Source organism: Bufo gargarizans, chromosome 5, assembly GCF_014858855.1.
Source record: "Bufo gargarizans isolate SCDJY-AF-19 chromosome 5, ASM1485885v1, whole genome shotgun sequence".
Classification (NCBI taxonomy): domain Eukaryota; kingdom Metazoa; phylum Chordata; class Amphibia; order Anura; family Bufonidae; genus Bufo; species Bufo gargarizans.
In genome coordinates, this window is record NC_058084.1 from 283,893,296 (window position 1) to 283,910,494 (window position 17,199).

The window sequence follows — 17,199 nt, forward strand, 5'->3', positions numbered from 1 at the left end:
AGCCTGGACCTCGGCCTCCAAATCAGAATACAGAGCAGAAACAACCACCCCCTCTGCCAAAATGGGACCCGGGTCCTCGGAGTTTCCTCCTCCCGGAAAACAACGAGAGAGAGCATCAGCCTTCACATTTTTGATCCCAGGGCGGAATGTAACAGCAAAATTGAATCTGGAGAAGAACAGAGACCATCTGGCCTGTCTCGGATTCATATGCCTGGCCGACTCCAAGTACGCCAGATTCTTATGGTCGGTAAAAACAGTGACAGGGTGCCTGGCCCCCTCCAACCAATGGCGCCATTCCTTGAAAGCCAACTTGATGGCCAACAACTCTCTATCTCCCACATCATAGTTTCTCTCTGCCGGGGAGAGTTTTTTAGAGAAAAAGGCACAGGGTCGCCACTTGGCAGGAGAAGGGCCCTGGGACAAAACCGCACACCCACACCCACCTCGGAAGCATCCACCTCAACGATGAAAGGTAAGGAAACATCGGGATGCACCAAGATGGGAGCAGACGCAAAACTCTTTAATCTTAGAAAAAGCTGCAAGCGCCTCCTCCGACCAAGAGGAAAAATCTGCCCCCTTTTTTGTCATGTCAGTGAGGGGTTTGACAACAGAGGAATAATTCAAAATTAACTTTCTGTAATAGTTCGCAAAACCCAGAAAGCGCATCAATGCCTTCTGATTCTCAGGAAGCTCCCACTCCAGCACAGCACGGACCTTCTCCGGATCCATGCGAAAACCAGAAGCAGAGAGGAGAAAACCCAGAAATTGAATCTCCGATACCATAAAAACACATTTCTCCAGCTTGGCGTACAATTTATTCTCTCGCAGAATCCGCAGAACCTGAAAAAGATGATCCTGATGAGTCTGAACATCAGGGGAAAAAAAATCTAAATATCATCAAGATACACCAATACAAATTTCCCCATTAAATGGTAGAAAATACTGTTAACAAAATGCTGAAAGACAGCCAGAGCATTCATCAGGCCGAAAGGCATAACGAGATTCTCAAAATGCCCGTTAGGGGTATTAAAGGCCGTTTTCCATTCATCCCCCTCTCTGACCCTGACCAGGTTGTACGCGCCTCTCAAATCCAATTTGGAAAAAACCTTGGCCCCAACAATTTGGTTGAAGAGGTCCGGGATCAGAGGAAGGGGATAGGGATCGCGAATCGTGATACGGTTCAGCTCCCTAAAATCTAGGCAAGGTCTCAGAGAGCCATCTTTCTTTTTAACAAAAAAAAAAAAAAAAACAGCGGCAACAGGTGATTTTGAGGGACGAATATGCCCCTTATCGAGACTCAGAGATATAAGTTTGCATTGCGATTCTTTCCGGTTGTGAGAGGTTGTAGAGGCGTGCTTTTGGCAGCTTGGCGCCGGGAATGAGGTTAATGGGACAGTCAAACTCCCGGTGAGGAGGTAGCTCCTGAACACCGCTCTCGGAAAACACGTCCGAGAAATCAGAGAGAAATGATGGCACCGTTTTAGTAGACACCTCTGCAAAAATCGCTGTAAGACAATTCTCTCTACAAAACCCACTCTACTCATTTATTTGCCTTCCTTGCCAATCAATAGTGGGGTTATGTCTAGTGAGCCAGGGTAACCCCAAAACTAGAGGAGAAGGCAATCCGTTAAGGACAAAACAAGATATATCCTCCACCTACCGCTAACCGGATATTGTGAACAATGCCCTTCAGGGGATCTCTGTGAGAGTGGAGCAGAGTCAATAGCAAAAACAGGTATATCCTTTTCTAATGTGCAAACCTGAAAACCATGCATGGCTACAAATTGAGTATCAATAAGATTGACGCTCCACTATCGACAAAAATTTCACAAGAAATGACTTTGCTCCCTAGCGCTACCCTGGCAGAAAGGAGAAAACGGGAACTGCAGGTCAGAGGAAAAGCATCAATTCCTACATCAACTTTGCCCAAAGTAGCAAATGAAGCAGAGTTTGATGATTTACCTTTTGAGGTTTTTCTCTTATTATAACTCTTAGTACAGTTCAAGAATTTCCTAGACGGACAAACATTTGCCAAATGACCTATGCCCCCACAACAAAAACACACCATTCTCTGAGGACTAAATCCTCTTTTATCCGGGGCAAGTCGACCTAGCTGCATGGGCTCCTCCACAGAGGGAACCGAGAGAGGATGAGGCCCCTGCACACTGAATGAGTCCGCACCACTGCCCCTAGACTGAAAATGACTAGACAGAGAGTTCTCGTTTCTTTCTCTTAGACGCCTGTCAAGGCGTACCGCCAATGACATGGCAGACTCTAAGGATGTTGGTCTCTCATGGAAAGCAAACGCATCTTTCAATCTCTCTGAGAGACCATGAGAGAACTGACTCCGGAGTGCAGCATCATTCCAACCTGAATCAGCTGCCCATCTCTGAAATTCAGAACAATAAAGCTCCGCAAACAGTTTGTTCTGGCATAAAAAATGTAAGTTAGATTCGGCCAGAGCAACACGATCCGGGTCATCATATATCTGCCCCAGGGCCACAAAAAATCTTTCCACGGATCAAAGGGAGGGATCCCCAGATGGCAACGAAAAAGCCCAAGTCTGAGCATTACCCCTGAGCAGGGAGATGACAATCCTCACCCTCTGTTCCGCATTACCAGAGGAATGGGGACACAAGCAAAAATGGAGTTTGCATGCCTCTCTGAAACAAACAAAATTCTCACTGCCCCCGGAGAACGTTTCCGGAAGTGAGACCTTTGGCTCGCAACAGACTCCATGGGCCGGAGCAAAGCCCAATGCTTGAAGCTGAGTCATAGATTGACGGAGATCCGCTACCTCCAAAGAAAGACCCTGCATGCGGTCAACCAGGTCAGAAAGCAGATCCATGTCAAAAAAAGTCGGTTTGGCGGATTATAATGTCATGGCTGTAAGTGAGCAACACACAGTAAATAGCAACTGACCGGACCCAAACTAGGGAGGATAAATGGTGACCCCTGTCAGACCCTAAAAGCTCTCCCTAAGCTGCTATGCACATGTCCGGATCCATATGGTGGATCGAGACATGCCCGCGTACCTTAGGCTGATGACCACTGAAACCCCTACAATAGTGGAAGGGGCACGGCCACCGGTGCCCTGCTCAGTATATGGACGGAACCGGGGTCGTCTCGGATCCAGTCAGCAAAGAAACAGAAACACACAATGTCTGAACACTTATCTGACGGGGCTGCCGGCTGCAGTGAAAACCAATCCAAAGTCAGCAGACAATATCCGAAGTACTTGCTTCAGCAGAACACAGATCCAGTGAAGAGATATCTCATAGGTGAAGATACTCAAGCGAGAGATACAGCTCAAATGAAAAGTATAATCCGCACCTCTACAAAGGAGGAGGGGTGATTTAAAGGCAGCAAAATCAAACACAGGAGAGACAGCTGGGAGGAAGGAAACTGAAAGTAAAGACCTCATCACAGGGGCGGAGAAACAGGGCAGAGGGAACTCCTCCAAGCTCTAGTAGTGACATCATCACAGGGGTGGAGAAACAGAGCTGTGAGAACGTCTCAAAGCTCTGGTAGTGACACGTAAAGGCAGTATCTACTAATTTGGAGCAGTACATCAACCTACCTGGTATCTTGACCAGATCCAAAACACGGATAAACCATCCCATGTCCGTTCTGCAATTTGCAGCCCGCACGTGCAGCGGCTATCGTAGAAAATGCCTATTCTTGTCTGCAATTGCGGACAAGAATAGGACATGTTCTATTTTCTTTGCGGAGCCGAAGCAACGGTTGCGGCTCTTTTGTGGCCCCATAGAAATGAATGGGTCTGCACCCGTTCCACAAAATTGCACAACGAAGGCAGACTCATTCATACGGTCGTGTGACTGTAGCCCTTTAATCCCCATCCATCCCCGCTTATCTATAAAATATAACTGAACATCTTATGTATATATATATTCTGAAATGTTTATATATATATATATATATGTATGTAAAGGTATATATATATTAAACGTTAAATATTTCAGTACACCTCTAGCCTTTACAAGCTAGCTCACTAGCAACCAGTGCGCACTACTGTCGCGCGCTCAGCAAATGACGTCAAGCGCGCTCCCGCAGCATCTCACTGCTCGGCGTCTAGCCCGTCCTACTGGGTGCGCGCGCAGGGTCTAGTTGCGCCGATCACGTGACTGTCTTGCCTTCCAGATTAACCGGGTGCGGGGCGTAGACAGGAAGAAGCTGGAGTCGGAAGTCGACGTTCCGCTGCTGTCGAGCGGTTTAGGGACCCCGTGCTTACAGTGAACTGCAGGGGCATGCTTGGCTGGTAGAGGTTCCGGTGGGAGACATGGCGGAGAAATTCGACAACTTAGAGGAGCACCTGGAGAAGTTCGTGGAGAACATACGGCAGCTGGGGATCATCGTAAGCGACTTCCAGCCGAGCAGCCAGGCTGGCCTCAACCAGAAGCTGTAAGTCCTAGAGGCCATGTGTCCTGACACCAGCATGACAGGGAGTAGCTGCTTGTCCACTACAGGCTCTTCTAGGGGTAGAGCCAATTACTGCTCTCTTCCCCCCAGGAAACATGTCCCATTGGGGCTTCCATAGACTTGTGCCCCTTGACTCAACTCTCCCTGGTGCATGAAGCGGTGTCTCACAGGTTTTCAGCTGTGCTTCCAACCCCCCCATGTTGGGGTACTTTGTACAGAGAGGGCATGGGGGTACATCCATGGTCATACAAATATTTTCTGAAATGTAAATATTGATGAGCTATCCCCAGCATAGGTCTCCTGGCACCCCTGTTGGTTGCCTATATGAAAAGGGTGTTGCAGTCAGTTGAGCATCGCTCCCTCTTCCTAGCCCTGTTTTAAAGGGGTTGTGCAAAAATTGTGCTGTGGCCTGTGAGTGTCTGGATATTGACATTGCTGGAGCCCAGAGGAGTGTCACAGGCCAGCAAGTCAGCTTTGTCAAACACCCCCCCCCCCCCCCCAGGATACGGAACTATTTATTTCAATGGGTCCGCAAAAAAAAAACAAAGTTGCTCCGTGTGCGTTCCGTTTCCATTCCGCAAAAAAAAAATTGAAATGGCCTTTTATTGTCCACTTTACGGACAAGGACAGTACTGTTCGATTACGGGCCAGCTGTTCTGTTACGCAAAATACAGAATGCACACGGACGTCGTCCGTATTTTGCGGACTGCAAAATGCATATGGTCGTGTGCATGAGGCCTTAATGGAATGGGGCTGAGTTGCAATACCGCATACTATGCTCTGTGACTGGTATAGTATGAGGAGGTTGCAGGACTTGTCTGAGCCCTGTGACTCCTTCATAAGCGGAGATATTTAATTGATGTTGATGTGGGGAGTCGTACCCCCACTGATCCGGTATTCATGACCTGTATCAGATATAAATGACACTTCTTAACCTCCAGGAAAAACCCTTTAGGATGTCTTCACAGGCGGCACATTAAGGTTGCAGAAATTTCCCGCTCCAGTCTCTTGAATTAGTGTCAAACCATGCATTTCTGTAAGCCGCATTCAGACAAATGGAACTGATTTTCTGTTGTGGAAGTGTCTGCAACAAAATCTGCCATGTGTGAAGGCACCCTTATATCTCACATGGCTGTTGTAAGAATTTCCACCCACACTGGACAAATCTATAGTAATTGCACATTGTGTGCGGTGTTTGCGTTTTCATCGGGAATAAAGGTGGACTACATGGTGACCTTAGCAGCGACACCTTTTCATGTGACCACCTGTCCCTGTGTAGCAGGTTTTGAACTGAATGGGGTCACAGTGTGACTCGCAAGTTGCTGTGACCCCAGAATTGTAACAAACCAATCAGTGTTGGATTTTTTGCGATTCTGAGGTCCCTGCCTCAGCAAGTCACATTGCAACCCAATACTGCTGCACAGCGAGCTTTGGTCATATGATGGGTGTTGCGGCAAAATCACCATGTAGTCCATCCTAGAAGAAGATTCCAGTATTTTGATGGTCTGTCATCAGGAAGCAGTAACTAGCTCCACCCACTACACAATTGATGGAGCTTTGTAGTTCCAGCCCCACAGCTACAAGGAAAAGGACGGTTTGGAGGGCTTTAGGTTGAGGGGGGCTAGGCCATCAGTGACAGAATCCTAGACCGCTCCTTTACATGGTTTGTCCAGTTTTGGGGCTTTAAAGGCTATCAACACCTTGAATCTTGCACATTTTTGCCTAAAAATCATATTTTCAATTGGCCTTTATTTAAAATATTTCCATTACGCCCCATGACAGCACCTGTGAGATCCTTCTCCTTCTGGACAGGAAACAGGAACTTCCCAGATCTTTAAATAGGGTTCACCACACTCCATCCTCAGTTTCTTCCTATTTCCTGTCCTTAGGACAGGGGGATGGATCTTTCCCGGATTGTTCAGGAGGCTGCAGGGCTTCTACTTATTAGAAGTTCCTGACGGCGTAAGGCCCCTTGCAGACAAGCGTTCCTCCCGCAGCGAGTCTGCATTGCAGCACCCGGCCTGACCTCCCAGCACTGACGGGATTCACATAGCATTATATTGATTTATAATGCTATGTAGCCCTTTATAATGCAGCATTATGCTAGTGTTATTCAATACATTCCAGAACTGTAAGGGTTACATAGCATTATATTGATTTACGATGCTATGTGACCCCTGGCAGCGCTGGGAGGTCAGGCCGGGTGCTGCGATGCGGACTAATTGTGGGAGAAACGCTCGTCTGCAAGGGGCCTAAGTTTCCACTTTGAGCTGCTGTAAAAGTCTGGTATATTGTAGTCCTCCTTTTTTTTTTTGTGAATTTCCGGAGGAAGCCGTCCTCACCCTTGCTCGTTGGTTCGGCGTGCTCCTGCAGGTCCTATTTCACACATAACAGGGAGGGGTTAAAAACATGGTGGACGGTGCGCAGCCCTTGAAAAGAGGACGCCGGCTAGCCAAGTTGGCTAGTAGTGTCTCTACTACCTGATCTGATAATCCCCTGGCTCTAAGGAATTTCCTTTCAATATCCATGCTGTTAAGTGTAGATTCCCCATCTCGCAATGAAGGGGCCCCTGAAACAAATCCTCCCTCTCTGAAGTATCCAGGGATCCGCAAGAGACAGATTCTTTAACCAAGTAAGCCATACTCTCTTCGGCCAGTAGGGGGCTATTAAGATTACCGTTGCCTCCTCCCTCCTTATTTTCTGGATTACTCTGGGTAAAAGTGTGAGATGGGAATGCAGATTTCAAGGTAAAGTATTATCTTATTTAAAAATTCTAAAACGCATAAACCAATTAGAACAAAAGAAACCAGAGGTAATTACTGCAATTTCAAGAACACTTAGAATGGAAATGTTACTGCAGGCACATTCAGGTATAATGTCTTGCTTTAGGTAGAACTGTCCTTTGTATACTTAATACCATAAAATAGTCCTCGGTGACACATATGGCCCCCTTTCAAGGATATATCCCCTTTAGATGCCAAGTAATGAAATTTCTTCAGAGGACCAGAATTATGATTTGACCAGCTTGTGATATCTCAGCCACAGCATGTGTTAGTATACTGACATAAATTTATAACGCATGCTGAGGCTGAGATATCACAAGCTGGTCAAATCATATTTCTAGTCCTCGTTGAAAGGGGGCCATATGTGTCACTGAGGACTATGTTATGGTATTAAGTATACAAAGGACAGTTCTACCTAAAGCAAGACATTATACCTGAATGTGCCTGCAGTAACATTTCCATTTTAAGTGTTTTTGAAATTGCAGTGATTACCCCCGGTTTCTTTTGTTTTAATTGGTTTATGTGTTTTAGAATTTTTAAATAAATTGATACTTTACCTTGAAATCTGCATTCCCATCTCACACTTTTAGGCCTCATGCACACGACAGTAATTTTTAGCGGTCCGCAATAAGGGGTTCCGTGTCTGGTTTTTTGTTTCAGTGTGTCTTCCTTTATTTTTGGAGGATCTCCAGACGTGAAGGAAAGTAAAAAAAAAAAGTCAAGTTTGCCATGCAAATGATAGGAAAAAAGCTGACATGGATGACAATCTTGTGTGCCTCTGCGTTTTTTCACTGACCCATTGACTTGAATGGGTCCGCGAACCGTTTTCCGTGAAAAAAATAGGACAGGTTATATTTTTTTGACGGACTGAAACCACAGATCACGGACGCGGATGACAAATGGTGCATTAGCAGAGTTTTCAACGGACCCATTGAAAGTCAATGGGTCCTCAGAAAATCGCGAAAAACGGAACAATGGACACGGAATAAAACAACGGTCGTGTGCATGAGGCCTTACCCAGAGTAATCCAGAAAATAAGGAGGGAAGAGGCAACGGTAATCTTAATAGCCCCCTACTGGCCGATAAGAGTATGGCTTACTTGGTTAAGGAATCTGTCTCTTGCGGATCCCTGGATACTTCAGAGAGGGAGGATTTGTTTCAGGGGCCCCTTAACCCCTTCAAGACACAGTCTTATTTCACCTTAAGGACCAGGTCATTTTTTGCAAATCTGACCAGTGTCACTTTAAGTGCTGATAACTTTAAAACGCTTTGACTTATCCAGGCCGTTCTGACATTGTTTTTTCGTCACATATTGTACTCCATGACACTGGAAAAATTAAGTCCCAAAATTATTATTTTTTGCATAAAAAAAATACCTAATTTACCAAAATTTTGGAAAGATTTGCAAATTTCAAAGTTTCAGTTTCTCTACTTCTGTAATACATAGTAATATCCCCAAAAATTGTGATGACTTTACATCCCCCATATGTGTACTTCATGTTTGAATTATTTTGGGAATCATATTTTATTTTTTTGGGGATGTTACAAGGCTTAGAAGTTTAGAAGCAAATCTTGAAATTTTTCAGAAATCCAATTTTTAGGGACCACTACAGGTCTGAAGTCACTTTGCGAGGCTTACATAATAGAAACCACCCAAAAATGACCCCATTCTATAAACTGCACCCCCCAAGGTATTCAAAACTGATTTTACAAACTTTGTTAACCCTTTAGGTGTTGCACAAGAGTTATTGGCAAATGGGGATGAAATTTGAGAATTTCATTTTTTTGCCTAATTTTCCATTTTAACCAATTTTTTCCACTAACAAAGCAAGGGTTAACAGCCAAACAAGACTGTATCTTTATTGCCCTGACTCTGCCGTTTACAGAAACACACCATATGTGGCCGTAAACTACTGTACGGCCACACAGCGGTGCGTAGAGTGAAAGGTGCGCCGTATGGTTTTTGGAAGGCAGATTTTTTTTTTTTTTACACCATGTCCCATTTGAAGCCCCCCTGATGCACCCCTAGAGCAGAAACTCCCTAAAAGTGACCCCATCTAAGTACACCCCTCAAGGTATTCAAAACTGATTTTACAAACTTTGTTAACCCTTCAGGTGTTGCACAAGATTTAATGGAAAATAGAGATACAATTTCAAAATTTCACTTTTTTGGCAGATTTTCTATTTTAATATTTTTTTTTTTCCAGTTACAATGCAAGTGTTAACAGCCAAACGAAACTCATTATTTATGGCCCTGATTCTGTAGTTTACAGAAACACCCCATATGTGGTCGTAAACTGCTGTACGGGCACACGGCAGGGCGCAGAAAGAAAGGAATGCCATACGGTTTTTGGAAGGCCGATTTTGCTGGACTGTGTTTTTTTTTTTTTTTTTTTTTACACCATGTCCCATTTGAAGCCCCCCTGATGCACCCCTATAGTAGAAACTCCAAAAAAGTGACCCCATTTTAGAAACTACGGGATAGGGTGGCAGTTTTGTTGGTACTAGTTTAGGGTACATATGATTTTTGGTTGCTCTATATTACACTTTTTGTGCGGCAAGGTAACAAGAAATAGCTTTTTTGGCATCTTTTTTTTTATTGTTATTTACAACATTCATCTGACAGGTTAGATCATGTGGTATTTTTATAGAGCAGGTTGTCACGGACGCGGCGATACCTAATATGTATACAATTTTTTTTATTTATGTAAGTTTTACACAATGATTTCATTTTTAAAACAAAAAAAAATGTTTTAGTTTCTCCATAGTCTAAGAGCCATAGTTTTTACAGTTTTGGGGCGATTATCTTAAGTAGGGGCTAATTTTTTGCGAGATGAGATGACGGTTTTATAGATCAGGTCGTTACGGACGCGGCGATACCAAACATGTGTAGGGAATTTTATTTTTCTCATGTTTAATCAGTGATAAATGTGTTTTGATTTTACTTTTATTTTTTTTTGACCCAGACCCACTTGGTTCTTGATCCAGTGGGTCTGATGTCTGTATAATACAGTACAATATATATTGCACTGTACTATATTTTACTTACACTGAACAGATCTATGCTTTTAGCATAGATCTGTTCAGCACCATGGACAGCAGGACGCCTGAGAAGGCGTCCTGTTGCCATGGGAACCTTCCCTGTCTGCTCAGTTATGGTCAGAACTGCGCAGACGGGGAAGGGTAAGGACGGGGCTCTGGGAGGGCTGTCTGGGGGCTCTCTCCTTCTCCATCGGGGGGCTGCAAAGGTACAGCAGACCTCCGATGGGAGAGGGAGGGAGCTACCAGAGCTGTTAACCTTTTCCATACCGCTGGAAAGGGTTAAACGGCTGACATCGCATCACCGATGTCAGCCGTTTATACCAGGGTGTCAGCAATGTGCTGACACCCTGGTATACCACTATACACCAACGATTATTATAATGGGAGGCGGGCGGGGGATCGCGATCCCGCCTGCCGCACCGCCCACCTCCCGCAACTGCTGCACCGCCCACAAACCGCCCCCCTGCACCCCGCCACATAAATGAATTCAGGGCTGCAGGGGGGGTTAAAAAATTCGATTTTTGGCAATTTTTAGGTTTCTGATCCCTGCGGGATCAGAAACTACATAAAGCGCTGCAAACCACAGGTCTGAATTGACCTGCGGTTTGCAGCGATCGCCGATAGGGGGGGTCACAGGACCCCCCTCGGCATTGCGCCTGAGTGCCTGGCTGTGTGTAACAGCCGGCACTCAGCGCTGTCACCATGTCTGCAGACATGGTGACAGTTGAATGCCATGACGAGTATACTAGTCATGGAGTGCTAAGTAGCAGTGCTCCATGACTAGTATACATGTGATAGGTACAGTAGATTATCACACTCTCCTTCTCTGATCGCTTCCCTGACAGGAATGGGGACGATCAGAGAAGGAGAAGCACACAGTCCCTCCCTAACCCCCCCCTTACCTGCCCCGATGCACTGCGATTGGTCCCTCTGCAGTATTGGACCAATCACTCCTTCCGGCTTCTCTGGATGCCTAGCAACCCCAGCACGCCGGCTTCACTGAACCTTCAGCGCTTCGGTCCCTGCGCTGACAGTGAAAGCCGATCACGTACATGCACGTGGGGATGCGGTGAGGCACCACATTCCCCCACGTACATGTTGCGTGAAGGGGTTAATTGCGAGATGGGGAATCTACACTTAACAGCATGGATATTGAAAGGAAATTCCTTAGAGCCAGGGGATTATCAGATCAGGTAGTAGAGACACTACTAGCCAGTAGGAAAAAAGTGACCACTGATATTTAAGAATTTGGAAAACATATATTAGGTTTGAGTCTGGATCTGTCAGCCCCTCCAGAGATCGCTCTGACTTTAAATTTCTTTCAAGAAGGTCTAAATAAGAAATTAAATGGATTCTGTCATCAGATTTGAGGCCTATAACCTAAACATATGGCCAGGTCCCTACTAATACCCTGAATCCTAAAGTCACCTTATCAAATGTGCCTTGTATCTCTATTATATAAAACAGGTTTATATAACCTGTCACTCACATCACAAATGTGTCCAAGTGGACGTCTCATGATGCAGGGTGCCCAGCGCCGCCTTCCGACTTGAAATTGCCACCCTCCCTTTCAATTGAGCCGCCTACCTCACGTTATCGCTGCTTCTCTAACCTCAGCGCAGCCTCTGAAATTGTCTGCTCTCCTCAGCCAGATCCCGCGCGTGCGCACTAGGTATAACCTGATGCGCCCGTGCGGACTCCTGGCAGCTGTCTCGTTGAGCGAAATGCAGAGGCCGGCGCACTTCGCTCAAACCTGCCTTGACCGCCCTATTGCAGCCATCCTCTCACAGCCGCATGGGATCTGGCTGAGGGAGCGGACGATTTCGGAGGCGGTGCTGAGTTGAGGGAGGTGGCTCTGAGGTAGGGAGGGCGGCGATTTCAAGTCGGAAGGCGGCGCTGGGCACCAAAAGGAGATGGCTGCAGCTGGGGCACCCTGCATCATGAGACGTTCCCTTGGACACATTTGTGACGTGAGTGACAGGTTATATAAACCTGTTTTATAGGATAATAGAGCCACAGGCGCATTTGATAAGGTCCCTTTAGGATTCAGGGTATTAGTAGGGACCTGGCCATATGTTTAGGTTATAGGCCTCAAATCTGATGACAGAATCCCTTTAAGGCCTAGTACACTTAAAGTTCAGGTCTCTGCCCTTAGTGTATTGTTCGACTGTACTTTGGCATCTCATCCTGGGATCAAAAGATTCATAAAAGGCGTCAATTTGATTAAATCCTTTCCCTAAATCCAGATCATCTCCCTGGGATTTAAATATTGTCCTTTCCATACTCTCGCAAAGTCCTTTCGAACCATTGGATTCAATCTCTGAAGATGCTGTCATACAAGATGGCCTTTCTTGTAGCTATTACATCAGCCAGGCGAGTGGGGGAGATTTCGGCCTTTATCTGCCTCTCCTGCTTATACCTTTTAATTTTAGAAGACAAAATTGTGTTGAGACTGGACTCGGCCTTTCTCCCTAAGGTTGTTTCCGATTTCCACTGGACACAAGAAATCAATTTGCCCTCATTCTGCCATGATCCCAAAAATGACGGGGAGGAAAACTTCCATATGCTAGACATTAGGAGATGCGTGTGTAAATACCTAGACACTACAAAAGAGTGGAGAAAAGCCCCTCAATTATTTGTTCAATTCCAGGGCCCAAACAAAGGTTTAAAAGTCACTAGCCGTACGATTGCTAGATGGATAATGAGAACTATAAGTCTAGTCTACTCTTCTGCAAATCTTCAGGTACCCTCAGGGTTCTCGACCCACTCTGCAAGGGCTACAGCAGCCTCCTGGGCAGAAAAAGGCCGGGCCAAAATTGACCAAATTTGTAGAGTGGCTACCTGGAGCTCTCCAAGCACATTTTTATAGACTTTATAGGTTCGATCTATCTTCTGTTTAGGACTTGGCCTTTGGGAGAAAAGTCTTGCAGGCCGTAATCCCACCCTAAAGTTATCTAGTCTATTCTCACAGGTGCTGTCATGTGGCGTAATGGAAATATGTAATTATAATTTTCTTAGTTAAAGTCTTAAAGAAATATGCGGTCAGTCATATATTTAAGATACTTTCTTTATGTATAGTATGTTAGTTTTTTGGACTCATGGAAAACAGATTACCGGTAAGAGTAATAAATGTATTTCTAACTGTGTGACCGGTACTCTTACTTTTACTTTGTGCTGGTCATCTAATAAACCTTATCTCTAAACTACTAAGGGTAATAAACTTATTTAAAGGGTTTCTACCACTTGCAGATCACATATTTGGTGATCAGACACTAGCGATCCGCTAGTTTCTGATGTAGCATACAAGCTAATTATTACATTAATCCGTTCGGCCGATACCTCAAAAAAAGCACTTATATCTTTATGCAAATGAGCCTCTAGGTGCTATGCAGGCGTTTTTCCAGCACCTAGAGGCTCCGTCTACCTTGCAGTTTGCCGCCCAGCGCCTCGCTCCAGCACGCCCATCTCTTACTGTATTCGATCCTCCCCCCTGCTTCAGCCTTCAGAAATCCCGCGCCTGCGCCGTTCGTCGAGGCATTCGGCGCAGGCGCAGTCAATGTCTGACCGCTCCGTGCTCAGACATTTCCACTGCGCCTGCGCCGATGACGTCATCGGCGCAGGCGCAGTGGAAATGTCTGAGCGGGGAGCGGTCAGACATTGACTGCGCCTGCGCCGAATGCCTCCGAATGCCGCGGCGAACGGCGCAGGCGCGGGATTTCTGAAGGCTGAAGCAGGGGGAGGATCGAATACAGTAAGAGATGGGCGTGCTGGAGCGAGGCGCTGGGCGGCAAACTGCAAGGTAGACGGAGCCTCTAGGTGCTGGAAAAACGCCTGCATAGCACCTAGAGGCTCATTTGCATAAAGATATAAGTGCTTTTTTTGAGGTATCGGCCGAACGGATTAATGTAATAATTAGCTTGTAAGCTACATCAGACACTAGCGGATCGCTAGTGTCTGAACACCAAATATGTGATATGCAAGTGGTAGAAACCCTTTAAGCCACATTCTTAAGTGTTTATAAGGTTAGAGAGCCAGAAAATCCACAGGCTGCTACTACAGCATGTCGGCTCTGTACACAAAAAAGGATTCCATATAGTTAATAAAGACTAGGGATGAGCGAACTCGAACTGTATAGTTCGGGTTCGTACCGAATTTTGGGGTGTCCGTGACACGGACCCGAACCCGGACATTTTCGTAAAAGTCTGGGTTCGGGTTCGGTGTTCGTCGCTTTCTTGGCGCTTTTGTGACGCTTTCTTGGCGCTTTTTGAAAGGCTGCAAAGCAGCCAATCAACAAGCGTCATACTACTTGCCCCAAGAGGCCATCACAGCCATGCCTACTATTGGCATGGCTGTGATTGGCCAGAGCACCATGTGACCCAGCCTCTATTTAAGCTGGAGTCACATAGCGCCGCCCGTCACTCTGCTCTGATTAGCGTAGGGAGAGGTTGCGGCTGCGACAGTAGGGCGAGATTAGGCAGATTAACTCCTCCAAAGGACTTGATTAACTGATCGATCTGCAGCTGTGGATCATTGAGCTGCTGATCCTCAATTGCTCACTGTTTTTAGGCTGCACAGACCGTTTGTCAGTCTCATTTTTCTGGGGTGATCGGCGGCCATTTTGTGTCTTGTGGTGCGCCAGCACAAGCTGCGACCAAGTGCATTTAACCCTCAATGGTGTGGTTGTTTTTTGGCTAAAGCCTACATCAGGGTGAAGCTGTCACACCAAGTGCATTTAACCAGCAATAGTCTGTTCATTTTTTGGCCATATACAAAATCAGGGGCAAGCTGCGCCTGTCACCAAGTGCATTTAACCCTCAATGGTGTGGTTGTTTTTTGGCTAAAGCCTACATCAGGGTGAAGCTGTGACACCAAGTGCATTTAACCAGCAATAGTCTGTTCATTTTTTGGCCATATACAAAATCAGGGGCAAGCTGCGCCTGTCACCAAGTGCATTTAACCCTCAATGGTGTGGTTGTTTTTTGGCTAAAGCCTACATCAGGGTGAAGCTGTCACACCAAGTGCATTTAACCAGCAATAGTCTGTTCATTTTTTGGCCATATACAAAATCAGGGGCAAGCTGCGCCTGTCACCAAGTGCATTTAACCCTCAATGGTGTGGTTGTTTTTTGGCTAAAGCCTACATCAGGGTGAAGCTGTCACACCAAGTGCATTTAACCAGCAATAGTCTGTTTATTTTTTGGCCATATCCCAGTCTAATTCTGTCACTAAATCCATACCGGTCACCCAGCGCCTAAATACTAGGCCTCAAATTTATATCCAGCTAAATCTGTCCCTAGTGCTGTAGCTGGGCGAGTTATTTAGTGTCCGTTCAAGCACATTTCTTGTTCTGGGTTGAAATACAATTCCCAATTTAGCAATTTCATAATTTAGTGGTTCCTGCTATATCAGAGCTATTTGAAATCTATCCCAAAAAGGGTATATAATATTGAAGGTGCACATTGGGTCATTCAGAATAACTTCACACACACCGCTACTGTGTATTTCCAAGTCTAATTCTGTCACTAAATCCATACCGGTGACCCAGCGCCTAAATACTAGGCCTCAAATTTAAATCCCTCTAAATCTCTCGTTACCCACCGCTGTACTGTTGTTGCTGGGCAAGATATTTAGTGTCCGTCAAAGCACATTTTTTGTTCTGGGTTGAAGTACAATTCCCAATTTAGCAATTTCATAATTTAGTGGTTTCTGCTATATCAGAGCTATTTGAAATCTATCCCTAAAAGGGTATATAATATTGAAGGTGCACATTGGGTCATTCAGAATAACTTCACACACACGCTTCTGTGCATTTCCAAGTCTAATTCTGTCACTAAATCCATACCGGTGACCCAGCGCCTAAATACTAGGCCTCAAATTTAAATCCCTCTAAATCTCTCGTTACCCACCGCTGTACTGTTGTTGCTGGGCAAGATATTTAGTGTCCGTCAAAGCACATTTTTTGTTCTGGGTTGAAGTACAATTCCCAATTTAGCAATTTCATAATTTAGTGGTTTCTGCTATATCAGAGCTATTTGAAATCTATCCCTAAAAGGGTATATAATATTGAAGGTGCACATAGGGTCATTCAGAATAACTTCACACACACGCTTCTGTGCATTTCCAAGTCTAATTCTGTCACTAAATCCATACCGGTGACCCAGCGCCTAAATACTAGGCCTCAAATTTAAATCCCTCTAAATCTCTCGTTACCCACCGCTGTACTGTTGTTGCTGGGCAAGATATTTAGTGTCCGTCAAAGCACATTTTTTGTTCTGGGTTGAAGTACAATTCCCAATTTAGCAATTTCATAATTTAGTGGTTTCTGCTATATCAGAGCTATTTGAAATCTATCCCTAAAAGGGTATATAATATTGAAGGTGCACATAGGGTCATTCAGAATAACTTCACACACACGCTTCTGTGCATTTCCAAGTCTAATTCTGTCACTAAATCCATACCGGTGACCCAGCGCCTAAATACTAGGCCTCAAATTTAAATCCCTCTAAATCTCTCGTTACCCACCGCTGTACTGTTGTTGCTGGGCAAGATATTTAGTGTCCGTCAAAGCACATTTTTTGTTCTGGGTTGAAGTACAATTCCCAATTTAGCAATTTCATAATTTAGTGGTTTCTGCTATATCAGAGCTATTTGAAATCTATCCCTAAAAGGGTATATAATATTGAAGGTGCACATAGGGTCATTCAGAATAACTTCACACACACCGCTTACTGTGTATTTCCAAGTCTAATTCTGTCACTAAATCCATACCGGTGACCCAGCGCCTAAATACTAGGCCTCAAATTTAAATCCCTCTAAATCTCTCGTTACCCACCGCTGTACTGTTGTTGCTGGGCAAGATATTTAGTGTCCGTCAAAGCACATTTTTTGTTCTGGGTTGAAGTACAATTCCCAATTTAGCAATTTCATAATTTAGT

General features: G+C 45.2%; 1 protein-coding gene across 1 annotated transcript in view; it reads left to right on the forward strand.

Moving 5' to 3' along the window:
* The first annotated feature begins 4,155 nt into the window (after positions 1-4,155).
* Positions 4,156-17,199, forward strand: part of MED10 (mediator complex subunit 10) — a 40,367-nt gene continuing 27,323 nt past the window's right edge. Inside the window, exon 1 of the mRNA XM_044294260.1 lies at positions 4,156-4,422. Within this exon, the coding sequence (XP_044150195.1) occupies positions 4,301-4,422 (122 nt within the window). The 5' untranslated portion in view covers positions 4,156-4,300. The remainder of the gene's footprint in view (positions 4,423-17,199) is intronic.